Source organism: Dermatophagoides farinae, chromosome 2 (assembly GCF_024713945.1).
Source record: "Dermatophagoides farinae isolate YC_2012a chromosome 2, ASM2471394v1, whole genome shotgun sequence".
Classification (NCBI taxonomy): Eukaryota; Metazoa; Arthropoda; class Arachnida; order Sarcoptiformes; family Pyroglyphidae; genus Dermatophagoides; species Dermatophagoides farinae.
Window position 1 is genome coordinate 5417345 of NC_134678.1, and position 27949 is coordinate 5445293.

Genomic DNA, 27949 nt, shown 5'->3' on the forward strand with positions numbered 1-27949 from the left:
ACACGATTTTGATGGTGATCGATGGAAACAAATTTCAAGAAAAAAAAAGTATTGACCACAGGCGATTAATTAATGTTTAGTAATTATTATTATAATTTTTATTATCTATGAACAATTTTCACATTCACACACACACACACACATCGCATGGAATGGCAGCCATCATCATTGACCCAAAAACCATTGGATCAAGTTCTTGAAACATGCACACACACAAAAAAAAATTATTGAGCTAGAAAATGAAAGCCTGAATATTCAACCCACAAACAAAAAACTAAAACAAAACATAAAAATGGCAAGAAAAAGATCAAATTTGATTACTTTCAAACATCATTAAATCATTAATCTATAACCGTCACATGCACATAAACACTCGAAAAAAATGAGCATGACTAAACCATGGATCCATAATTCTATTCATTCATATTGTGGTATTTAAATAACACAAAAGAAGTGAATGGAGATGAAAAAAAACTACTCTACGTTTTTTTTATAAAACTCAATCCTACCGGTATCCCACATACACACACACAAACATGAATATGTTCACTTTACATAAATCATTTTGATTATGAATATTAATAATAATTTTAACCATAGGATGCATATATGATGATGATGATGATATATTCATTCAATAATATCATGAAAAATGGAGCCGATTACCAAATGGTAAAAAAAAGTTCACTATGGCTGTTTTTGCAGAAAATTTTGCTTGAATTTATCAAAAAAAAAGAAAGAAAAAATGAAAAACAAAAATTCATAAAAAATCATGCACTAAAACTGACTGGTTATGCTGTGTTTAATTTTTACAACAACTATTAGATTAACCGTAAAAGCACAAATCAACCAGATCTCATATTTGGATTTAAATTATAGCCAGTTTGGTTCCGATGAAAAAACAGCAACAAACAAAATTTTTCAACAACAACAAAAAAGATTGAAAATTTAATATATTATTGAAATTATAATTTAAAAGTTTTAAACCAAAAGCAACAACACCAACAACAACAAAAATATGAACTTAAAAAAAATTCAAGAAACAGATTCTCTGGCATAGTGAAACAAAAAAAAAATTTGGCAATTATATTTTGATTTTTTTTCTGCTGATTTCTGGATAGATTTTTCCTTTAACAAAATTCCTGTTTTTTTTCTCTGGACAACCACAAGAATTTCCTGTACTTGTGTGTGTGTGTGTGGATAAATTTTCCAAAAAAAACGAGAAAAAAAAATCCAGATACAAGTTGCAATCAATGTATGCAATCGAATTGGGAAAAAAATTAATTAATTTCTCATATAAATTATGAATACAAATAAAACACATACATCATAGAAATGAATATATTAATCAACAACATTGAGAATCAATGACAATGAACAAAAAGATCAAGTTCATTATTATTAATATTGGCCACAAGGAGCTAATCTCTTCGAGAATGTCATTGATTCATTCATTCACATGCACCAAGGTTCTGAAACTCTTAGTGTTGATGAAAATCATTGAATTTGATGGACAAATTTAAAAAAAAAAATCATTCATCTCTTTATTTGCTCACTTTCATTTTGAATTTTATTCTTTTTCTGATGTTAAAAATAACTTTAGTTTTTATTATTATTATTATGATTATATGGCAAATTCTTGTGATGATTCTCATTTTTTTTTTCTCTCTCTCTCACTCACTCACTCACTATATTTCACGATTTTTGTTAGCCTAAAAGTCAGAAACGATTATCTTGTCATTGGTTTCCAAAAAAAAAGAGAATATTATCATCATTTCAACTTACAGAAAGAAAAAAAATGAACAAAAAAAAAAGAAAACCATTTTAACACACCAAATACAAAAAGATGTAAGAATCAACGATGGAGGCCAAAGAAGTGACAATTTGACATGTTGAAAACATGATATTTGAACAATGGTTTTTGTTGGTTTGAAATACAGTTGTTTCTATACATACACACATACACTAGAATCGGGGATGTACACCCCCATCTCCCGATGACGAACATTTGAATAGTAAGCAAAAACATAGAATGAATAAATGGAATCGATTTTTTGCCATTCTCATTTTTTTCCACCATTTCTATATATTTCATTTAATGATCTTGATGAATAAGAAGAATCGTAAATAATAATTCTTGGAATATGATGATTATATGGTTGTACGACAACAATATAATGATGATGATCGTATTTTGATTCTATTTTGAAAATTTTTATTTGTTTTTTTTTCTACCATTCTTTTTCAATATTTTTTTTAAGCTGTTGTTATTTTTAGTTTCGAACGCATATATACATATAAATAATCGCGTCATATAAGTGAAGAAATATAATAAAATATGAACAAAACACATGTTTGAAATAGAAAACGTATGAATAAATTACGAGTCCATGACAATGAAATAATCATCTTTGATCATCAAATATTACAACAAACATCAAACCACATGATTGTTTGGTAATGATAATATAAAGATTGAGGTGTTTTTTTTCATTTTGGCAGAAAAAAAACCAAAATGTAATATTAAAGAAAAAAAGTTTTATACAAATGGTCATGATCACATGGTTGTGTTCCGATAATAATAATGATGATGATGATGATGATGATGATGTTTGACATGATAGAATCATCAGAATTTTATTATATGAATAATAATAATCAAAAAAAAAAAAGAAAATTTACAATTCACGGATAATAATATATTCTTAGAATTTCGATTTCATTATTTATATTCACAGAAAAACATTTACAACCAGAATTCTTTACTGAATAGAATTTTTCATATTTGGATTTATACATTAAAATTGAATTTCTACAACAACAATGATCTCACACACACACACACATGTAGTGGCAATAAAATTCAGTGTTATTATCATTGAAAATGGTCCAGATGATGATGATGATGATATTATAAAGAAAAATTTAGATTTGTATCGAAATTTTTGTTCACATTTAAATTCACAATGAATTTAATTCAAATTCTTTGAAAGACATATTTCATTAAAAGTGGGGAAAAAGAAAAAAAATTGCATTATTATAGCAAAAAAAAAAGATAATTCGACCATTGATTATTGTTAGATACGCGACTTTTCATGATGAAAGCAGAAAAAAAATGATCATGATATGTTCTCCACACATCATTAAGAAATTTTTTTTTCCTATTTCGTTTGAACAACAACAATATTTTCAATATAATAATCATCATCATCATTATCATTATTTTAAGTTCCATTTGAAACTTTTTTCTTTTTCTTTTTCTCTCGAATCCGGAAAGCATTGTTTTCAGAAAGATTTCCTCTTTATTTTTCACATTATTCATCATGTATTAATACACACACACACAATACAACAAATGAATAAACAAACAGAAATATATCACTATATTCAGTCAAAATGATTTTTAAGTAGAATAAAAGAACTAAGATACGAAAAAAAAATGAAAAAAAAATCTGAAAAAATTCTTAAAATCCTTTGTTCATTTATTCATCCATTTGGTTTATGAATGCAAAAAAAAAACAATTTATATCGACAAACATATGCAGAGAAAAGTCATATGAAAACTAAACGTAATCAAAATATTATGTGCCTTTGGCTTTACACCGTTGCTTTTTCAATTCTCATGCCAGAAAAAAAAATAAAAATTGAGATGTAATTGGGCCATTTGTGCAAGTGTGTGGCTTTAGTTAAGCTGGATTCATGCTGTTGTTGGTATGTGGGAGTTTGTATGTATGTGTATATTGTTTGTGTATGCGTTCATTATGGTTCGGTTCTGGTAACGACAACAAAACCAGTGATGATATAATCAAAAAAAAAAAAAATTGAAGAATCAGAATGAAAAAAAATGAGACCTACTGCAGAATACCACTTTTTAGTAGTAGTAAAAACAAACTATGCGTGTGTTTTTGTGTGTCTAACTAGAAAATTAGTTTTTTTTGTTTTTTTTTCAGTTGAAATTTTTTTCTCTCTTTTTCTTTTTATTTATTCTAACATCATCTAATGGAACCATTCTTTTGGAACTCCAAAAAAAAAGAAAACAAAAAGAAAGAAAACAAAACAAAAGAACAGTAACAGCAACAGTAAAAAAGGAAAATTCGTTGCCCAACAATTGCTCCGCACCACATGAACTTCACAATATTAGAAAATTAATTTCCTTTTTATATTTCTCAAAAATGAAAAAAATAAAAAATTTTCTTTTTTTTTTTTTTTTTTTTTTTTGGTTCCGCTTAATCATCATGATCATAATCATGATCATCGAAATTGGCCCTTCATCGTCATCATTATTTTTATTCTTATTAAACAATGTGTAGAAACAAACAGAAAAGGAACAAAAAAAAAATCTTCAAACTTTGATGGAAAAATCAATAGAACAATTTAAATTCATCATTCATGAATTTTATGAACGCTAATTTTATTTTTAGTTTTCTTTTTCCATAAAATTCATTATTATAAAGAAAGTTTTTGATGGATCAAACAAATAAATATAGATATCATGAATAAAATTCATTATCCAGATCAAATGATAATTATTATTATTGGCTATTTTCAGCCAGATTGATTTTTTGTTTTCTCATCATAAAAATCTTGATCACATTCATTTTCATAAACATTGATTTGCATTTTTATTAGAAAATTTCATGATGATTTGATCTGTGCGTTATATATCACAGCCTAGTGTAGATAGATTAATATAGTAGACAAAAACTTCAACAAACTAATTATGGGTAAACAATTTGAAGTTCTCGACAAGAAAAAATGATATATGAAATAATTTATGATCAGAATATGGCAAACGGTAGTGGAAAAAATATATAAAATTGTTCGTCACAACATATATCCATCCGTATGAAATTAATTTAAATTTTTCATCACCATTAAAACGGTAAAAGTAACAACAACAACAACAACAAAAAAAATTACAGAAATGAATTACATGCATGTATGCATGTACCAGATACTGATAGTAGAAAAAAAAATGAATGAGGAAAATTTCGACCAAAACTAAATAGGAAAGGATTTCCAATTTCAATATGAAAAAGGAAGGAAACAGGAGGAAGAGAAGGAGGAGGAGGAGAATAAGAATAGAAAAACCTCGTTGACGTAAAACTGTAAAAACTGTTTTGAAAATGAAGGAAAAACAAAAACCAGAAAAAAAATTTTTGAATCAAACAACCAAATTATGATTGAATATTAAATAGAAATACATTAAAATTCTAATCAAACAAACACACACACATATAAACAGAGTGAAAGGAGAAAATGAAAATAAAAGAAACTTTTTACAGGAATAAATAGGGGAAAAAATATGTATCGCCTTATTATTATAATGGATACTCATAAACACACACATACACACACACACAATACACAGGAATTCCTGATTAAGTATTTGAACAAACAAACAAAGAAAAGTAAAAAAATGATAAATTCCATACAGTGTGAGAGGGAAAGAGAGAAACAAACAAAACAACATGAACATGAACGACAAATGTGCACACATCATTTATTCATATCCCAATAGGGATTTAATAATGATTCGATGAATGAATCCAATATATGATGATAACGACAACGATGATGATGATGGAAAAAAATGGCAAAAATGCCCATTGGCAATATATGTATTGATTTGAGAAAAAAAGATATCGTATCGTCACAAAAAAATTTTTTTTTTGCAAGTTTAAAATCAATAAAAATGATATGAATGACTAATGATGATGATGAATGGATTTTGATTGCAAATCATGAGTAAATAATAAATCTAAAGTCAAAAAAAAAGAAAATTCTAGGAATAAAATGACAGATGAACAACAGAAAAAAACAAGCTGTAACCATCATTCATCAATCATAAATCGATTTTGATCGGCAATGGAACATCATCAATTTGATGATTATTTTAGTTGTTTCATTGGCTAAAAAACATTTAGATGATAGTGTACTAATGTCATACCTTTATAATGTAATTCCTAATTTCCATTTGATTACATTCACCTGGATGAATAAGAAAAATTTCAAAGCACAAACAAAAGCAAACAAGTAAAGAAAAAAAAATCAAATGAAAAATGAAAAAAATTCTTCAACCTAGCAAAAAAAAAAAAAATCTCAATTGAAACATGTTTCTTTCCACAAAAAAAAATTATCATATCAATTTTCATTTCTCATATTACCAATTCATTGAATAGTATCACCAAAATAGAAACAAAAAAAATTTTGCCCATAATTTGAAATTTAAATTTTTTTTTCATTCGAAAGGAACGAAACAAAACCGAACAGGAAAAAAATTGAAAACATGGATGATACATATGAAATGTAATTCAATTTATGAAACATTACCATTATTTCAATGATTTTTTGTTTTTTTTTTTGGTTCGTTTCTTTAATCACCTTTATATTATAATGATGATAATAATGGTAATATTATTCTAATAGTTGGAAAAAAAACAAGTACAAGAAAACAAAAATCAATCTCATAATAAATTTCATTTGTAATAATAATAAATTCTGTTTTTTTTCTTCGCACTTATTTTGGCCATTACTGAATGAATGAATGAATGAATGAATGCACATTTGCATACGACAAGTATGTATTCCATACAAATCTAATCAATTCTAAATGAGAAGAACCATTCACAGGAACAACAACAAATCAAAATCGAATCAAATCATCCATATATAGTCAAAGATTATTATAATTCTGATTTATTCATTTTTTTCTGCATTTGTTGTTCTGTTTTTGTTGTTGTTGTTGTAATTAATATTACTATATTCTTACGTTCAGAAATACAATGATGATGATGATGATAATCATTGTGTCATTTACATTTTATGTCACTAGACATTTGTATATGATGAAATTGATTATAACTAATATACATAGACACACACACACACGCACAAAACAGAATCACAATAAAAAGAAAATAAAATCAAAAAATGAAATAAAGAAAGAAAATTGATTGTAATACAAAAAAAAGGAATATAATCATTTGACTATGATAATGGACGGTATATTGTAACAAAAAACAAAAAACAAAACAAAACAAATTATTCATTCTATTCATGCATGTATCACGATCATCATCATCATCATGATTCCATTGGACACAACATGGAATATTCTATAACACCAACATCAAAAAAAAAACATGTTTGACCATATTAAAATGTATAAAGACTGGAATATCAGACAACAGAATTTATGTTGTATGTTATGTGGGTTCATTTTAAGGCCATTTATTTTGTATATATTTAAAATGTGTGTGTGTGTGTCTGTTCCAATGGTCTAACTTTGTTTGACATTTTTTCTTTCCATCCTTTCTCACTATTTTTTCTGTGTGAGATAACGTACTAATGGGACAGCAAACTTTTTGTTGTTGTTGTTGTTGTTGTTTTTGATGTTCCAAACAAACGAAATCGGATAGCACGAAAAAAATAAAAACTTTCAAAAAAAAAACTTTGCATTATTATAATGAAGAAACGAATTTTTTTTTTGCTTCATGAATTAATTGGAAACCTTAACTAGAATGGAGGTAAAATAAGAAGAAAAAAAAAGAATTTTCTCCAAACATGGCCCCTCCCGTTGGAACACAAATAAACAAACGTTTGAAATGAAGTAAATCATTATCTTACACACAAACACACTGGAAAATGTCTTAGGTTTTTAGGCCATAGTCCATGTTCATTGGATAAAAACAAAAACATACATTCAATGATTCTTTTGTAGATTTATAACAAATCAATCGATAACGAAGAGGTCTGTTTTCTAGCTATTTTTGTAATAGTTGATTTTAAAATTTTTAATGAACAAAACTAATGAACCAATGAACAGGAGTAAAACAAAAACAAACAAACAACAAAATAAATTCATCAAAGTAAAAAATGAAAAAGTTTGGTACATTTCGATGCAATTATCTTTTGTGTGTGTGTGTGTGTGTGTATGTTTGTGTTATTGAACCAAACGTACCAATGTAGTACAAAATGAAGGAAAATGTAAAAGAAAACCAAAAGGAAATTCAATCAATCAAGTCGATCATAGTTGTGATGATCATGTAATGTGTCTGTAAAACAAAAAAAAAAAAAAATGATGACGTTGAAATGTATGTCCATCACACATCGTCAATTTTAATTTTTCAATTATTTCCTCAATGTACACACACACAGACAATGTGCAATGAAAATGATAATTTTTTTTAACAAAAAAAAAACAAAGTGTAATATCCGGTTTGGATTTTTTTTTGTTATTCTTCTTGCCAATAAAATGATATAATGACAATGACAACAACGAGAATATGTTCATTGATTATATCATTCATTCATGTGTGATGGCAGAATATTTTTTTTTATTTATTTTAACGCTAATCAATACATCAATTAATTCATTTATTTATTATCATAGAATTTTTTTTCCCTGTTAAATCATTTTGATTGACAATGAAATTTTGTTTGTGTGTTTATTTTCATTTTCGATTTGTTTTTGATTTGATTTGATTATTTTTAGTGATTTTTTCTGTTGCCTGGTTCAATTATAATGTTGTTGATGTAACAGAAATCAATTTTTTTTGTTGATAATGAATGAATTACAATTAACAGCAAATGTTTGGCTTGAATTAACTTGAATTCTTTTTATTCTTATGGTTGACAGCGTTGATTGAGTTTTGTTTCTTTATTCTGTTGATCTATAATCAACAGAATACAGAGTTTTTTTTCATCATTTTCTGGTCAGATTCATCAACATCGTCATTGTCGATATATGGAAAAAAAATGCAAAGAAAACAAAATAAAAATCAAGATAGAAAACATGAAGACTGACATATTCTTGACAATGTTTTTTTTCATATATGTGTGTTGTCTTTGTGAGTTTGTTTACGTCATTTTTTTTGTTTGTTTGTTTGTATATTTACCTATTTTTTTCTACAATGTTTCTTCAGTGAACAAAAAAAAACAAACGTTGACAGTTTATTTTTCTTTTTCAGTTGGTGGACATGTTGATGAATGGAACATTTTCTACTGCTTAATTATTTCATTCATCAAATGTGTCCAATAACATAGTAGCCATAGAATGTGTTTGGCCATTGTGTTTCGTCATATCAATCAATAATGATGGAACGACAGCAACAACAAAAAAAAAATCTATAAATCCGATGACCAAAGTAATGATAATAATAATATTAATCTGATCATCCTTCATGTCAATATATTTTTTGCAGACCAAAAAAAACTATTATTAAAGTCCAGTACAGACAATATATCAGTATTATTATCCGATCATATTCACTTGGCTTGATATGTTCAGCAGTGAATATTTAGGTTTTTAATTTTTTCCATAACATCATCATTTTCAAGACAGACAAAAACACATACACACACACAAACAAATTGAATAAGAATGAACAACAAAGACATTAATATCTATATATATAATAATACAAATGTTTCATATCATATCCATATGGAATTGACACTTATGAAAATGAAAATGAAAAAAAAACAAAAATTTCATCTGAAAAATAATAGAAACATTATGAATAAAACAGACATTCACATGGCCATACAAACAAACAAAAAGATCCAGACACATGTAGACACAGAAATGGATACAATGGTTTCAAATTCTACCTATTTATAACACATAAAGAGTTCTTATTAATCTATTTTTTTTTATTCTTTCGATATTCAAGTCAAGCACCCCAAACATTTTTTTTTCATTATTCGATTTTTTTTTCGTTCTTTCTTTCATCATCGTTCCACATCATCGTCATCGACAACAATAAATGACGAAAGCAAAAAAAAAACAAATAAATGAAAATGAAAAACTATGGCTAAAACGTCTATAAAGATAATGGCAATTGTGAAATGGAATTACGACCACGTAGAATTCTTGGGTTAGCGGTGGCCAAATTCATTCAACTGAAATTGTGTTTTTGGAAAGAATCGCTTTTTTCATTATTCTGTTTCTATTGTTCTGTGTGTGTGTGTGAAAACGAGATATTCAACATACACATTTGGCTACCGTCATTCTCATAGAGACATGAGAGAAAAACCTAAATGAATAAAATCATTAAATGAGAAATGATTCTTGTTTTCCTGTTTTTTTTTATCATCATTCTGTTGAATGTGAAATCACGCACACGCATAATATATTTTTTTTAAATAAACGAAAAAAAAAATTAAATGGAAAAAAAAGAGCGAAAATGAGGAAATTTAACTAATTACAAAAGTCGCAAATATATTCGTATATTCGTATATTGCACAAAAATTACGGCTGCAAAAAAAATAGTCAAGAAAAAAAGTACCGGAAACAAGCAACAATAACATAGTGAGGGAGAGAGAGAGAGAATGAGAGAAAAAACTGACAAAAGTAATGGAACAATATCATAAATATACAACATTATATATGGTGTCATAAATATGTGAACAATGTTCACAATGATGATGATGATGATGATGAAATTATTATTCAATTTATGTTCCAAATATATCTTAATGTGTGGATGTTTGTGTGTGTGTGAATGCCTACAATAATCATAAACAACAAAAGAATTACAGAACATCAACAACAACAACAACGAGAAAAATACATGAAATAGTGAGAAAAACATCAATAAGATCACATAGCGGTACTATAGTGAAAGAAACAATAAAAAAGATGATGATGATGAAAAGAAACAAAGACAAATGTTGAATAGGATAATTAAAAAGTTCCAAAATATCCATTATAAACATCATGCAAACAAAAAACAAAATTGAATCATATGTGTACATGGAAAACAAATGACTGATGATGGATGATGATGATGCAAACACTAAACTATAAAAGCCATATACATTTATTGAATACATTTGGATATATATTGTATACGTAAAAAAAAATAGTAGGCAAAAATCTATTTATTCATTCTCATGAAGATTGGCGTCGTTTTTTTTTGAAAGAACGAAAAAAAAAAACAGAAAATGATCAACGAACCAAATGACATAATGTTAATTCACCCATATACCCGACCACACATACACACACACACACATACAATCACACGGACAAATTGATGAAACTTTTTGTTTTCACTCGTCTCCAAATGTCTCATATTTTGACAATTTGTTGATAATGAACACAAATAAATGGACCAAATAAAAAGGGTTAAAAAAATAAATTAACAAAATTATGAAGAATAAAGGAATAAATCCGATTCTATGGAATTGTGTTGAAAAATAAAAATCTACTGCAGGAAAAACAATCAAATTAAAATTAAATAAAAATAAATCTCCATTTTTGTTTTATTCCATTGGTTAGTGATGCTGAATTTTCTTATAATCAATTATGACATAATGAATAGGATTGTTATCAATCAAAAAAAAAGTCTAGATACAAAATATTCACTTTGTTGGAACAAAATGGATTTATATTACACAGAAAAATACTGATTTGATCCGTTTCTTTGGAATTTTGATCATAAAACATTGTGACTGACAGATTAAGTTTTTCTTCAGAAAATCTACATGTTACTATTGATAACTGCTTATTACCTGAAATTTGTTTTTTTTTGTTGAAACAATTTTCTTTAAGAAGTCAATATTGTACCTATTTTGTCATTTTGAATCTATTATGTGAAAGGTTGCGTGCGAGCACTATTTCAATCATTTCCGAAAAGAATCGAATGATAATTATGGATAACAGAATTTTTACAGAACATAAAAATGATTTGGATTGTATTTTAAAGAATATTACATGGAAAAATACAGTGGATGAGCAAAAAAAAAAATTGAAACATCATCATTGCTCAATGGTCATTTGAGTAATAATGATTTTCGAGCTAAACAAAAAAACAAACAAACGGAAAAAAATTATAATAATTGCATTCCGAGGAAAATTCTTCACTCTCATATCATCATTTCGCATACATAATTATCAGAACGTTTCATTAATTTATTTACGAAAATTGAATTTATTTTTCTGACCATAATACTCAAGAGAAAAACTATTCGTTTCCATTGAACAAATGGTGATGACGATGATGATGAAAAAAAACAAAATAAAAAGGAAGCAGTTTTTTTTGGTCAAACATTTCAATAGAAAGATAGCTATATAAAAAATATTAAATTTGTACCTGAAAAACTGCTAACTAATTTGGCCTAAATTAAGGAGAAACCTTAAAAGCGACCACAAATGTAATAGAATTTGTATTTGTTAAATCAGGTGTATTAGAATCAAGATCATGGATAAATGACAAATTCAACAACAACAAAAAAAATAATCAGATTCTAAAATAAATGATTATCATTCGTTTCACACAAGCAGAAATTCAAAACCCTCCAAATTTTCCCAACAACAACAACAGCAAAAATCATGTTTGACCCATATTTGATTTAGGAGAAAAATACGCTTTTTCACTTGACAAAAAAAAAACTAATTTGATAATCTTGATTGAGACGATTTTTTATCGTAGACAATTTAAATCGACAAATAAAACAATAAACAAACGAAGAACCAGAGAAAATGACGACAAGACGATGAAAGAATTGAAAAATATTTTTCATTGGAAAACATACGATAAAAAAATAACGCAATTGCAATTCGAATAATAATAATAAAAATAATCGCATAAAGAACAGAAAAAAAACAACATTTATAGTTGTGGACTTTTTCACATTTGGATTCAAAAATGGAAACAGAAAACAACAAGAAAAGAAAAACATTAAAAATTCACTATCATTATGATGATAAGAATCATCATTTTATACAATTGGATAAATATACCATACATACATATTATATTGTATATAGACAGTGACAGTGATCCAGAAACGCAAGAATTTAATACAGATAATGTGTGTATGGCCATATCACATAATCAAGTACATGGTCATTGTCATTAAGCTTTGATCATCTATCGTCATCATCTTAATAATAATTATTATTTGCTATTCGTGATGGACCAAAATAGAGGAATGAGGTCATAGTTTTCATCAATGTATGGGTGTGAATATAAATATAAACATATTGAAAATATTTTTAAAGCAAAATTCCTCTTCCTTCCAGAAAAAAAATTGAATTTAATACACTTTAAAATTGAATTATCATCCAACAAACATTAAGGAAAAAAATGAATCAAAAATTTAAGCTTTAGAATGATGAAGATGATGACGATGGAAACAAGATATCCATAATCATTTTGTCTTTTTCTTAAAAAAAATCACTCAATCATAAGCTACCAAAAAAAATTGGCAAATTGAGATCTTGACAAGTAGGATGCTGCTCATGATTATGATGACGATGGCAAATGATAATGACATTGCCGTAATGAAAATTATTTTCATTTTTAAATTTTATGATAAACTATCAATTTTTTTTATTAAAGTTTAGTGGATGATATAAAAGTAAAGGTCAAAGGCAATATATGAAATGTTTTCATTCTTACCTTTTATCCAAAATAATAAAAGTGATGACAATAGTAATGGTAAGAATTTAATTTATTTGACGAAAAAAAAAATTATGAAATAGGACCGCGTGACAAAGTGGACGAAAAAAAAAATCCACTGAAAGAATGATGAACCAGAAAAAAATTGGGCACCAAAAAACTTTTTATTATTATTGCAACTTATTCACGACGAAGAAAAAAAAATTCTATAATTCAATCTCCATCATATCACGAAACGATCCACATACACATGGACACACATCAAATGATCATAGAAAAATAGTAATTCAAATTCGTTTCAACAATGATTATTTTGGTACAAATTAAAAAAAAATTTTTAAACAATATATCCACTTTAAAACAAACAAGTATACACAAACATAGAATATAATATACACCTTGATTCAATGAAATCCAATTGATGACTAAACTATAAGTTGGCCATAATGGAGTTCAACGACGACGACGACAACGACGATGATGATGCTGATGATGATGATGATCATACTATCGTCATCATCATTGGCGCCATTTTTATCTCTATATATTTTTTTGTCAAGTAGCAGTAGTTGTAGTAGCAAATATATCATGTACATGGATATTTTTTTTCCAACTTAACAGAATTAACTAAGAGAAACAGAACAAAAAAAAATCATACCAGAATCATTTTACCACACATACACAGTTATAGACCACTATCATTTCAATTTTTTTTTTTGGTATATTTTCACCATTCAAATTATATGCGCGTATTTTTTTTTGAATAAGAATATTTTTCATTAGTTTATTACCATTATCATCATCAACAATAACGCAAACAACTTTGATAAATTGTTAATCACACACACACACACACACACAAACAAAGATTTAAGATATTTTGACCTTTGTCCATCTTTGATTGAACACATTCTTTTTTTTGCTGAAATAATCTAGTTATATAACCACACACCAATAAGATGTTAGAATCAAATAAAATGTTTGTGTATGTGTGATCGTGTGGCCAAACAAAAATCCAAAAAAAAAAAAAAAATATTATACACGTCAATCGTAAACGCTAAACGCGAATATAGTTTTGATCGCAAATACACACAAATAAACACCATAAATATACGCATAAAGAAAAAAAATAATCAATCAACAAATTGATTTTTTTTCTATATGTTTTATTCCATTTTCATTTTCTTGTATAGTCGAAATAATAATGTTGTAGCCATCTAGTAGCTAGTCATCCTTTTCATCATCGTCATTTTTGTTTCATATTTTAGACTATTCGGATAACTGAAGAAGAAAAAAAAAATAACATTCATCCAAGAAGTGAAAGGCAAAACAAAAATCCATAAGAGAATAAAGAAAGAAAGAAAAAAAAAACCAATCGAATCAAACAGTACGAAATGCACATTTGTATTGTCATGTTTTTGTTGTTGTTGTTGTTGTTATTCTTCGTCTCGCGCTATTGGTATAAAGAATAAAAATTTGTTCCAACGACAAATCTTTTGATTTCTATTTTATTATAATAGAATAGATATTACAATAGAGTGAGAACAAGAGAGATGAAAAATACAATACCACCCCATGATTTCATAATGAATGATCGAGCTATAAGGAATATTCACCATCATCATCATCATCAAGAATAAAATGCCACAAACACACAATATAACAAACACACACAAACAGTAAAAGTCAGTATATTTTTTCCTCATTTTTTGGTAATTTTCTTAAACGTTGTTATCGATGAGAATTGAATTCGATATTATTTCATTTTTATTTTGGTTTTTGTTTCCGCTTTCTGGGTTTTATTTTTGTTCTATAAATATTACAACTACTAATACTACAGCTACATCTAGATACGAATCAAAAATTGGAAAAAAACCCTACTGAAATGGGAATCGATTTTTTTTCATTGATATTATTACCAGCAACCAACAAGGATGACCAACAACTTTATTATATTTATGTGATTGTGTGCATGTGTATGGGTACAATGATAATAATAATAATAATAATAAAATATTGAACAGGAAAAAAAAGAGAATCGGGTAAACAGTAAGCATATATGGCAAAGATGGTGAATTCTGATTTCACAATTCTTAATACGATTTTAAACCATCATAGGGACAGTAACTATTGAGAAAAAAAAATTGTTAACGTGCATTGCATTTCATTGAATTTTGTTCATGTCAATGTGATGTATCTGATTTTTTTTCTGTATGGGATTTTAGATTTTTCACCCACTCAATATGACCACAGTAACTTTTTTTTGTTGATATGATTGAATTATATATGACCAAATATTTCATAACAGTGAATAGAATTTAAATCATATCATAAAACAAAAATTGAAATTTATCTCCAAATTCACCATTTGTCTTGTGTTTGATTAGGATTGCCAGAAGGTCAAGAAAGACTAGAATCTCCCTGGAACACAACTGACCATTCAATTCAATGAAATAAATTTGGTTCCAAGAAAAAAAACCAACAAAAGTGATTTCAACAAAGGTGATTTTTCAGAACAGAAAATTATTAATTTGTTAAAAGTGTATGTGAATAGAATTCATTCATTTGTTCATTAATTCACATTTATTTCGAAATTTGTGTCCAAAGTTTGTCAGATGAATAGATGAAAACACTCTCCTTTTTATAATGTATTTCATTTTTGGAACAAAAAAAAACGACCCTCATCTTCTTTTTTTGCACAAATACACGCCTTCCCATCATCATTTTCAGCTATCTATTCAATCTATAAAACACGCAAGACACAAACCAAAATAGGTTTGCCCGGTGAAATTAGCAATGAATTGATAGATGGATAGAAATTATTATGATGACAAGATAGAATGAATTAATAAAAAAAAACATAATTAGTCTAATTAGTAGTACTGCAGACATTTAACGAACGAACGATGACGACAACAATAACAACAACTGAAAAAAAACAACAGTCAGATAGAAAAAAGGGCAAAAATAAAAGAAAGAAAGAAAAAAAAAGGAAATGATCATCAAGAAACCAGCTGCGTGATAATTATATAAATCTGAAAAAAAGGAGCTACGAACCAAAATGATGATGATGATAACTAATTCGCATCATCATCATCATCATCATCGAGTAAATCAACGAATAAATTCAGTTCGGCTTGAGATGCAAGAAAAAAAACCAGGCCCACACGAACATCATTATAATCAAAGTGAATTTAATGGAATCCAAAAAAAAAAAAAAAAAAAATAAAAGAATATTTGGCGCTTCGATGATTGCAACGAAATAAAAAAAAATATTTTGTCATTTTTTTCTTCTTCTCAAAAACATAGATTTTCAAAGAAAAAAAAACACGCTGAAATTGTTCCAAAAGAAAAACAAAAAGAAAACCAAATTGCGAATGAAATAATTGTTAATTTCATAGTAGGGAAAAAAATAAATTATATGAACCCTGTGATTCTTGAAGCTATTGATTCTATTGCCAACCATTTCCAACCATCCACTAAAATGTAAAAACGGAATTGGTGATTATCTATTATTGCTTTGTAGAAAAAAATAGAAAGAAAGAGAGAGAGAGAGAGGTATGTATTGAAACCATAAATAATCACAATGTTTGATTATTGCGATCCATTATGAATTTCATTTTCGGTAAGGAAATAAAACAACAGTGAAAAAAAAATCGATAAAATAATGAAGATGAGTCAAAGAGAAATAATATTAATTGATTTTCATTGTCGTCATCAATATGGTTACTATAGAATCCTATTGTTTTATTTCTGGTTTTTTCAAATCATCATTATTATTATTATTCAGTTATACATCGAGATGTCTGTTGAAAACCAATAATAATAATAATGATAATACCATTTATCTGTGAATGACAATAAACAAACCAGAAGCAAAAAGTAAAAGAATTTTAACAATGGAAAAAGAAAAAATTTTTTTGCCGTAAATTGATCTACGTTTCAAACTCTTTAAGTCTTTCTCTCTTTCTCTCACTCTCTCATTCACACATACTCTATATGATGATGTAGATTATTTGTATGATAAGACCAAAATACCCAAATAATACCGCACCACATACATCCCAAAGAAATTGGAACTGAGAGAAAAGAAAAAAATCGAAACGAAAAAAATGTGGCATACAAAAAAAAGAGGATTAAATTTCATTCATCATTTGTATGTGTGTGTGTGTGTGTCTTCGATGAATCTAGAATCTAGATTTTTGATTCTACCATTCAAAATAATATCTTTAATAGTTACAAAATAAGCAAAAAGAACAATGTCAAATTACTGCCATCGCTATCAACATAAACAAGTAATTCTGTTAGTAAAGCTAACAACTAAACGAGAAAAAAAAATTGGTCAAGAGGAAAATCCTGTTTAAAGGATTTTTTTTTCAATCTAAAATTTTGCATTTTTTTCTTCTCAAAAAAAAAGAAAAAAAAAGATAAGCTTATAGCTTAAAATATAGAATAAAAGAATGAAAACAACAAAAAAAATACATTGATGCGGCTCGATGTTTTTTCATCATCATTATTTACAAACAAAAATCTAATAATAATTTCCATTATTCATTCATTTATGGATTGGATTTTGTTTTTGTATACTTGTATTATTGTTGCATTGTATTGTGTTTTTTTTTCGTATGCATTATGGATGATAATTATGGATCATCATTATAGATTATTATTAAGACGCCCCAAAAAACAAAAAAACAAAAAAAAATTCAATTCCAAGGTCATCTAATTTGCATTTTTTTTATCAGGCCTTGAAAATGACGGAAATTCAAAACAATCCATAGAATGTTTGACATGATTGACGTACATTGTTCATTAGTTGGTTCACTATAGTTGGTAGTTTGAATTTGGTCAGTTAAGATTAAAGAATTTTCTCTCTCTTTCTTTCTCTCTTTATTTGTTGTTGAAAAATAAATAATTTATTGTATTCATGACAATAATGTTAGTAATATATTAATTGGGGTTTCAAACATAAAATGAAAAGAAAAAAAATTCTGTTATCAAAGAATAATCCATTTTTGTTTTGTTGGGTGGAGTGCCACATATGAAACAAGATAAAAAAAAATAACAACAACAAAATTTCAAACATAAATGTGGACATACAAACACCGAAACATATGAATGGAAAAAAAGTGGAAAAACATCGATCAAGAACCATGATGATGATGATCATCATCATCTTTGACAAGGGCATATATTTTATATGCGAACATATGTGACATTGACAAATTCAAGCAAATTCCATTTATTCAAATATTATAGAATGAATTTTTTTTTTCAATAGCAATTGATAGCAATTAAGTGAAACTTCAAGTTCAAGACCAAGGACAATGAAAGAAAAAAAAACTTTTCTTTCCAGAATAATTAAGGAACCAAACACATACACACACACACGCGCTCGGAGGGTATAATATTTTGAAAAAACAAATTCAACTTTCTTCACCATCATCATTATAATCATCAATTTTGATTAATTACAGTATTCTAACTTTACGAATAAATCTCAAGAATAATCCACATCATTCTATCATCATCATCATAACAATCGATTTGCAAATATTTTATTCTGGATCAATAATGATAGTCAAGTATAAAGAATAAAAGTATTAGATTGTTTTAGAAAGAAATACAAAAATGATATATTTTCATTATCGTCATTTTGAAAAAGATGGATGGAATTAAAAATATTAACCATAGAAAAAACGAACAACTAATGGGAATCATGATTCATGAATGGATGTGAGAAAAGAAGAAAAATTGATTTCACATTGTAGCAAAAATCTATGAGCAAAAAAAAAAAAAAAAAAAAAAATATGGAATGAATTTTTTTTACGATTTATCCAAAAAATTTTCATTCTCGATGAATATTATAAGGAAAAAAAATGATGACAAATTTCATTGCAGAATTTTTAGGATAACGATTATGATTATGATTATGATTGAAACCAGACACCATATGAATTTGTTGTGTATGAACAAACGCAACGAATAACTAACGAAAAATCAACAAAAATGAATATTCTGATTCTGAATGATGAAATAGTTTGTGCACTAGTTGTATGAATGTATAATGATAATGAACTAAGAAATTAGCAAAAAAAAAAATGAAAAAGAAAATTTTTTTACCATTTCTAGCCAAAAAAAAAGAAGAAATAAATTTGAAAATGATGAATTCTGATTCTGTTCACATTCCTGTTTCAAATCTACTTTGATTTTTTTTTTATTTCATCCATCAGAAAGATTTCATGATATTTATTTTTAAAAGCAAAGTTTTTTTTCTGTATTTTTCATTGCCATTTGCAAATTATAATGTATATACATACATAATGAAATTCATGAAAAACAACTTAGCAAAATCTTTATCCTGGAGTGATAAATCATTTTCAACAACAACAACAACAACAACAACAACGACAACAACCGAAAGCGATAGAATGGAAAATGGGAATCAAAAATGAAGAACGAAAGAGAAAAAAAATTTAAAATTTAAAATTTTTTCTCTTTCTTTAAAAATTCTTTCATCTTGATTACATAATATTTCATAATGATAAATTTTGCTTATTATAAATAAATAAATAAAAAAAAATGTGAACCATTCAATATATCTATCTATATGTAAGGAATAAAACTAATTATTCTAACCAAATCATACGATAAAAACAAAATTAAACATGGATTTAACAGAAAAACAGGTGCATTATTATAAGATGATGATGGAAAACAACCAGATAATGATGATGATGATCTTTGGGTGATGATGACAATCACCAAAAATTGAATCCATACGTTTTATTGAACAATGTTGAATTATTCATTCAATTCGATAAACATCATCATCATCAATGATGAGAATGGTTTTTGGAACGATAAATCGATAAATGTTTGTATCAGCACAAAAAAATAATCAATTTTATTATTCAAAGCAAAATGTATTAAAAACTTTGAAGCAAAAAAAAAAAAATTGCAACAATCAAACAATAATTTATCATTGCAATTATCAATGTCCGGACAAGTAGAATATTATGGTGAAAGGGAAAATAAAATTAATGTAGAATAAAATAGGTGAAAATAGTAATGAAATAAATGAATCATTTGTTTTATAGAAACAAAAAAAGGGGAGGGAAAGATAAAAGATATCATCAAGAATCAAGAATAAACTAAACACATAAATATTTGGACAATTTTTGATATTTATATGGACATTTTCTCTTATTAATGCAATTTAGAAATATCCATATAATAATTTCTACATAAAATGGTATTCTATATTTTTTTTTTTTTTTTGGTTCTGTCTCACCATATGTTATAATACATTTTGTTTATTGTTTGATTCATTTTCACCCGTCATCATTATCACACATATGCTGACAAACATGAAATATTTACTTGGAAACAATATAAATGAATTGGAAGTGAGATACAGAGAGAGAATCAGAATCAGAAAAACGATGAATGGAAACAAAACAAAAACAAAACAAAAAAATGGTATGGAATTGAAATGAAAGACGGAAAAAATTGCAACCTTTTCGATATTTTCGGTAAAGGAAATGCAAGTTTCTTCTAATAGGATGTGAAAAAAAAACAAATCAAGAATAAAACGACCCAAAAAAATGAACCAATTTTGAATTGGATGATCATTCTTCTTCTTTTTTCCCTGTCTATAGAATCAAAAAAATAGATTCCAAAATCATGAACACACACACACACACACAGAGAGAGAAATGAATGACCCGGGAACCAAAAAAAAAAGATTCATCAATAATCGTCCAAGTTCATGTGTGTGTGTGTGAGTGTGTGTAAACGAAATGTCAGAAAATCTTTCATCCTAAATCATTGTTAGTGATGCCTAAAATATCTACTGTTTCAACAATATAAATAGAAGGAAAAAAACGGACTGGAAAAACCGTTTGTTTTGAACTCAACAACAACAACAACAATAGCAATCGTCTGAAAGTTCAAACAATCAAATATATTTTGTTTTATTGATTCAAATTTTGTTCTCTTTTTTTATATTTATTTAGGGTAAACAATGTATAACAAAGTATAATTTTGAATTTTTTGTTTTGTTATTCATCATCAACGTGAAAGAATTTTCAGAATTCAAAAAATACTATTGTTCATCACATCACTAACGATACATAGAATACAATATTCCGGATGTTTTGATCACCACAGTAACTAGATTTGAAACAAAACATTTGAACAATAGAAAAGATTGTCGTGATCAAACGAACACATTCAGCAGGTATGAATTGATGATTCACATGAAATTGAAATTTATTCACATTTTTTTTCACTGATTTACTATGACATCCGTTTGAATGACATAATTGAATTTCAAATTGTCAAATATTTGGATCGCAAATCAATATATAATAGAAATTTGATGATGATCATCATGGTAAATGGAAAAATATATCTTTTTTTTCATTTCATAAATGCCCTTTGGCATCATTATATCAGTATGAAAGATGAACAATAAATTCAAAAAAAAAAAATTCGAATAAAATCAGTATCATAGCTAAAAACAGAAAATAGATTCGCCATCTGGTGGACGTAGTGAGAAGAATAAAATTGAAAATTGGTTGACAATTTTTACAATTAAATAAAAAATTTAATCACCATCGTTTTTTGTCAATGAATCTTGACAAATACAATTCAATTTGGAAGAATTATCACATGAATAATTTTTGGTAGCTTTTTCAATTTTACTCGTTTTACTGATCCCTAATCGTGGTCGTCCAGAATTCAAACCTTCCAATAGAATACATGCTTTACAAATATCCTGGCTAGAAATGTATCCACAACGTTGACAGATTCCTTTGGATTTCAAACGATTCGTAATGTCCGTATTATTTCTAGTGATTGAATTTCTGACATCAAAACATTCGCCAGATTTTATAATATCCAATATGACGGATGGACGAATTTTTTCCAATTGTTTTAAATGTTCACGTGCATAGCCACGATATGCCATAGGTGAATAGATACATTCGGTACTAAAATATTTCAATTGTTTAAAACGTGCATAGAGAACAATCTCTTTTTCATATGTATATTTGAATGGTTTAGCACGTCTTATACACCAACCGGTTTCAGTTTCATCAGTGACATCTGTAATTATACGTGCTGAACGTCCTAATCGAGCTATATCACCACGAAGAATGTTCATTAGTATTGTTTCGGCTAAATCATCGGCATTATGTCCAGTAACGATTGTATCACACTTTAATAACATAGCTCCACGATCCAAAGCTTGGCGACGAAATACACCACAAAATGTACAGTTATTTTTTACTCCGGTAGCTCGTACGATTTCATCCATTGTCCAGCCATATAAATCTCGATAGCTTAGTATTTTCAATGGTATACCATAATCAATTTGATTTTGTTTGACTGTATCGAGGGAATCATCACGATAACCCGTAATACCTTCATCAATCGACAGAAGAAATAAATCAAGACCATAATCATGACGATCGTTGAGCAATTTCACAATATATGCTAATACTGTGGAATCTGTATTTCGATGATTTAAAATCATTAGCATCATTACATGTTTATGTTTTTCAATAAGTTAAAACCTTTTCCACCCGAAGCAGCTATTGCTACTTTTTCACCACGATGAAATAATTTTCCACGAATAATAGTCTCATGAATTTCCGTTTCGAAACAATAAAAAAAACATTCTTTACATAAACAATCGATCTGCAATAAAAAAAAATCAGTATCATTCATTATAATCTAATAGCAATTTATATATATCATACCGTTTTCGAACGTTTGACATTGGCCCTTGCCGTTTTACATCGACTACAATTAATTATACTCATCGCTAATTCTGTTTTTAATAAAAATCAATAAAATTCAAAATAACAATTTTATAAACATGTGCATGCATCGAATATATAAAGAATTAATAATAAAAAACATTTTCGGGAAACTTTTCCTTGATTCCAATTGTGATTGAATTTCTGCAAAGATTTTTTGTGTTTAAATTTTCGCGCAGCCCCGAGTCAAGTTTTATTCAATATTGAATAAAAAACAGGTATTACGACATATTCACTTGATTGGAACTCTATGTAAATTCATATTTTTAAACATTCACACATTTTCTACATCATCAACAAATGAAATCTGGCCAAGGTTTCATTCATTTTGATCATCATTGAAAATGGCAAATCTTATCTTTATCGATCGATCGTTCGATAAAGAAAAGTGGGAGAAAATGTTTGGCAAGTTTTTGTGAAGAAATATTTTTTTTTTGTTGTTTGAATTTGAAATTTTTTTATACATTTTTTTTCTTGATGTTAATAACATTAGAGAATGGACACATTTCTGTATTTGATTTCACAATTGGAATAAATAATGTACGTATACGTAGTCTTATCATGGTAGGTAAAAGAAAAATACACAAATGAAAATCTCTAAATCAAAATTACAAAAATCATAGAAGTGATTGTGACGAAATTCGCAAAAAAAATAGTGAAATGAAAATCCTGATTTCAGATAAAACGAGTTGATAATACAATTTGAATGAGAGAATAAAAATAGAGGAAATTCTTATTGTCCATCCACTCCTATTGGGCTACCGTCAACCGACTCGGATGGTGATGGTGGTGGATTTTCTTCAATCAATTGCATAATTGTTTTAAAGTTTCGTTTTCGTCCAGCCGTATTACCGTACCATTGATATTGTTGTGGACATAAAGATGAATGACAAACCGGCATATAGCGAGTATCCGTACGTGAATAATTATCTTCACTTGCTGCTGAATTATCTTTATTTAAATAATGTTTCAATACACAGGTATGTGGCCGGCTACAAGAATAAACGGTAGAATTATTTTCACATGGAAAACTTGATTCACTAGCCGGTTTTGGATTTCGAACCCAAGACAACATCTGTTGAAATGTTACAAACCATACATCTTTCAATGATTGAATGTGGTCAAGGAAACGATTCAATGCACGAACATTTCGTCTGAAACAAAACAAAAAAATATTTTTAAAAACATTCGATGAAATTGCAATGATAAATTACTTTTGAGTAAACCATGTAACATGGAAATTAAGTTGAAATGGTGCACGATTTGTGTTGTAATGTCGATCAAAATTTTCTTTTAAAAAATCAACAATTGATTCTATGTCATCATCATCCGATGCAGCAGGAAACACACATTGATCAGCATGATGACAGGTATTAAATTCATTATACAATGGATTGATTGGAACCTCCCACAATCCAGGAAAAGATCGTGTAGGACATTTGAGTGGACGTCCCAAAAATGGTGTTTGACGTTTCGCACGAGCACCGCGATTGCTACTACCTCGACCAGATCCAAAACCACCACGTCCATAACCAGAATCATCATCGGTTGGGCCGAAACGTCGACTTTCATCTTTTTTAGGTTGATTTGAACAATCAAATGGTTGTCGATAATCATATGTAAATGGCCAATATGGTGGTGTTCCTCTTGGTGCAGCAATACTGGAATCATAAAGGAAACCAAAATCATGAGCCATTTCAAACATGGAATTGCCACCTGGACGAATATATGGAGCACGCATTCCCACAATATTTTCACGAGTCAATACTGGAGTCGTTGTCGTACCACCAGCATTTGCAATCATGATTTCTCGCATACCAATCATTTCTTCGGCCCACTCTGAATAGTTTGCATGATCAGTCCACCATGTTTCTGGTTGGCGATGTCTAATGAAGAAAATGAAATCATTTTATTTCCAGTAATTAGGTAAGGTGAATTTACTCACGTGATTGAATGGACGGCCATTTCATGACCTTGTGCTGCAAACCATTGAATTTGTGCATAATTTGAATATTCATGATTAATGAAAAATGTGGCGCGAATTCCACATCCATTAGGATTTCGTCTATGACAAAGAATTTACACAATATAAAACTTAATATGATAATAATAATAATAATAATGACTGTGATTATTATTACCTAGATTGTTGTGAATTAAAACGATTTCCATATCCCAATACTCGACGATAATGATCATAAACTAAATCATTTAGAGCTCCACTAAAGCTTATTAAAACCATTTGTGGTGTTTGACTCGGTGGAATGTTGGCCGGTATTAAGGTTCCATCATTCGTACAAAAACAATTCGGTAAACGACAATCATCAAGAACACATGGTGGTAAGGCATCTTGACTTAATTCACGTTCTTCTGCACGAACTTCAGCTTCATCAATTGGACCACAAGTCAGTTGATCCGTTTTGAATGTACAATATTTCAATTTTGCATCAAAATATAATGATGGTGGACAAGTTTGACTCCATGAACGCCAATTACCACAAAGATTAAATTTTCGACAATTATTTGGATCAGCAAAAAGACCATCAGATTTTGGACAGGTAAAATCTGCACCGGAATTTCCATGTGAATCATCATCATCTGGATCTGGATTCGAAGTTAATGGTGGTGGTGAATTGATGTTTGGTAATGATTCTGGTTGCCCTCGAGAAAATTGTCTCGATGATGATGGCTGTTGTGATGATGATGAAGATGATGTTGAACCTCGTGATCGTTGTCCATGTGAAATAGCTTTAGAATGATCAACAACAAAAAAAAATTTAATTAATATTCATTGATCGGGATTTAAGTAAAATGAACAAAAAAAAATTATTTACCAAAAATGGAAAGAAAGACAAAGATAAAAATTTTCAAATTTTTTCCAAACATTTTTTGTGTCTCATTAGCCACAAGGTGAGAATTGAAGATAACAAAACACACACACACCTTGTAATGGGCGATTGTTCTTTGAAGGATCACTTAGTAAGGATTTCAGATAGCAAACTAAACAGAAAAAAAGCATGTATTCATATCACGATTTTGATTTTTTTTTGTTCTTCTTTTCCGTAAGAAACAAAATTTCAATTTTGTATTGATCCACACACATACACTTCCCGTTCAATTTAGATGCCACGAGCTTTGTTCAGAAGATGAATAGAGAAAATAGCTTCTTGTGTGTGTTGTTATGGTTGAATTGACAATTTTGGAACGATTGATTAATTTGTTTTTATTTTTTAATTAAATCAAATTAATTTTTTAATGTACATGCAATATATCTATACACACACACAAAGATTATTAATTAACAATTTGACACAAAATTCAAACAAATCAAAGACAGAAATTAAAATTATTCTCGATATTTAATGTATGCCAATCGGTGTCTATAGAGTCATTACAAAGATGGCCTTTTTCTTCAATGAGAACCAACTTTTTTTTTATTTTTCATCTTTCTTTCTCTCTCTCTCTCTCTCTCAATATCGACTTCGGTCTATTGAATATAAGATTGGCCAGGATGAGAGAAAGTTTGTCCAACTTGTTGTTGCTGTTTTGATGATCCATATACACACTACTATCCTAGATTTATTTTGGACCATCTCTCTCTCTCTCTCTCTGTCTTTATTTCATTTGACAAGCTTAAAATTTCTCATTCGTGTTTTTTTTTCTCACTGTCCATTCAATCACAATTGTCTGCATTTTTTTTTCGTTTGAATCTGTGACAGTTTAATACAAACTAGATCAATTGCTCTTCACTATTTAATGTTGTATGATCTTTATCATTAATTTGATCTTGCTCTTTTCATTTCATGTGTCAAGATATTTATGGACCGGTTTCATAGAAAAAAAAATTCATGTATAAATCATAGGATCACTATCTTGTAATTGAATGGATAGGTGTGATGACGATGGCAATCTTGTTGAAATGATAAAATGGTAACGAAAAAAAAAAAAACAAATAATCAAATTGATTGAGCTTGACAATGGGCGTATAACTGTTTGACAGTATGTGTCAGTGTGTGTGTGGGTGTAAATTTTCTTCAAGCTATTTATAACTCTTTCAGGTGTTTAAATTTTTGAAGTAAAATAAAATTTTCAATAACAGAAAACCGGAAAATTTTTGTACGATGTTGTTTTTTTTTTGATAAGTTCGAATTGTAACTCAAAGATGGCGATACAGCTGATCGAGATGTTAAATCGGTCCAAATCGGTAAAATATCCAAATTCATTTTTTTCACTTTTTTTTACCATTTTTTCTTTGGTTGAATAGCCATTTCAAAAATTCTATTGGATGTGGATGAATATTATCTTTCAATAGCTCTTCATGAATGTGAGACAATCATCTATGAGGAATGGTATACATTGATCAAATTATCTACAAAATTGTGATGAATCGTTAATTACGTGATCAGAATATTCTTTTCAAATCACATACCGTTTGTCATATATTGTTTGTAACGATTTCAACAATGAAAAAATTGTCATCAATACCGTTTAAATATCATTATTATTCGATTGACATTTTTTTTTGTTTGATCGAATCATCATCCAAAATGACAATGGAATGTTGGAATATAAAACACGACAATCACGGACAAAACCACAAACTATTTGTAATCGATCCGAATTATCATCATCATCATGTATTTAATCTTAATCATGAAACATCATGATTCTTTTTTTTTCATTATTACGCATCCTCATATTTCATTGCAA

The 27949-nt window shown here is 27.9% G+C and overlaps 3 protein-coding genes across 4 annotated transcripts in view; all 3 read right to left on the minus strand.

Moving 5' to 3' along the window:
* The window catches only part of LOC124498307 (uncharacterized), a 31846-nt gene extending 17948 nt beyond the window's left edge, over window positions 1–13898 (minus strand). The window contains exon 1 of the mRNA XM_075728640.1: window positions 13413–13898. The gene's annotated coding sequence lies outside the window, so the exon portion shown is untranslated. The remainder of the gene's footprint in view (window positions 1–13412) is intronic.
* An 8112-nt stretch (window positions 13899–22010) lies between these two features.
* Window positions 22011–23358, minus strand: Ctu1 (Cytosolic thiouridylase subunit 1). Of its 2 annotated transcripts, XM_075728459.1 has the most exons (4): window positions 23341–23358; window positions 23180–23250; window positions 22994–23117; window positions 22011–22928 (listed from the first exon to the last, which is right to left on the minus strand). In XM_075728459.1, the coding sequence occupies exons 2-4, from the start codon at window positions 23240–23242 to the stop codon at window positions 22024–22026; spliced, it is 1092 nt and encodes a 363-aa protein (XP_075584574.1). In that variant the 5' UTR covers window positions 23243–23250; window positions 23341–23358; the 3' UTR covers window positions 22011–22023. The 2 variants fall into 2 exon arrangements, with proteins under 2 accessions (XP_075584574.1, XP_046912554.1); XM_047056598.2 differs by lacking the exon at window positions 23341–23358 and having other exon boundaries at window positions 23180–23332.
* Window positions 23359–23649: 291 nt separating this feature from the next.
* On the minus strand, window positions 23650–27905 carry LOC124493504 (chitin deacetylase 8-like). The gene is made up of 6 exons (XM_075728555.1): window positions 27669–27905; window positions 26074–27608; window positions 25381–25987; window positions 25185–25304; window positions 24454–25125; window positions 23650–24393 (listed from the first exon to the last, which is right to left on the minus strand). The coding sequence occupies exons 2-6, from the start codon at window positions 26123–26125 to the stop codon at window positions 23973–23975; spliced, it is 1872 nt and encodes a 623-aa protein (XP_075584670.1). The 5' UTR covers window positions 26126–27608; window positions 27669–27905; the 3' UTR covers window positions 23650–23972.
* Window positions 27906–27949: the final 44 nt, after the last annotated feature.

Excerpts from the sequence above, each read along its gene's own strand:
- Ctu1 (XM_075728459.1), bottom strand. The coding sequence starts at position 23,242 with ATGAGTATAATTAATTGTAGTCGATGTAAAACGGCAAGGGCCAATGTC. Across the intron at positions 23,118-23,179 it reads ATGTCAAACGTTCGAAAACG|ATCGATTGTTTATGTAAAGA; the intron begins GTATGATATATA and ends TTTTTATTGCAG. Across the intron at positions 22,929-22,993 it reads AGCTGCTTCGGGTGGAAAAG|ATTCCACAGTATTAGCATAT; the intron begins GTTTTAACTTAT and ends ATCGAAATACAG.
- LOC124493504 (XM_075728555.1), bottom strand. The coding sequence starts at position 26,125 with ATGTTTGGAAAAAATTTGAAAATTTTTATCTTTGTCTTTCTTTCCATT. Across the intron at positions 25,126-25,184 it reads ATGGCCGTCCATTCAATCAC|ACATCGCCAACCAGAAACAT; the intron begins GTGAGTAAATTC and ends TTTCTTCATTAG. Across the intron at positions 24,394-24,453 it reads GTTACATGGTTTACTCAAAA|ACGAAATGTTCGTGCATTGA; the intron begins GTAATTTATCAT and ends GTTTTGTTTCAG.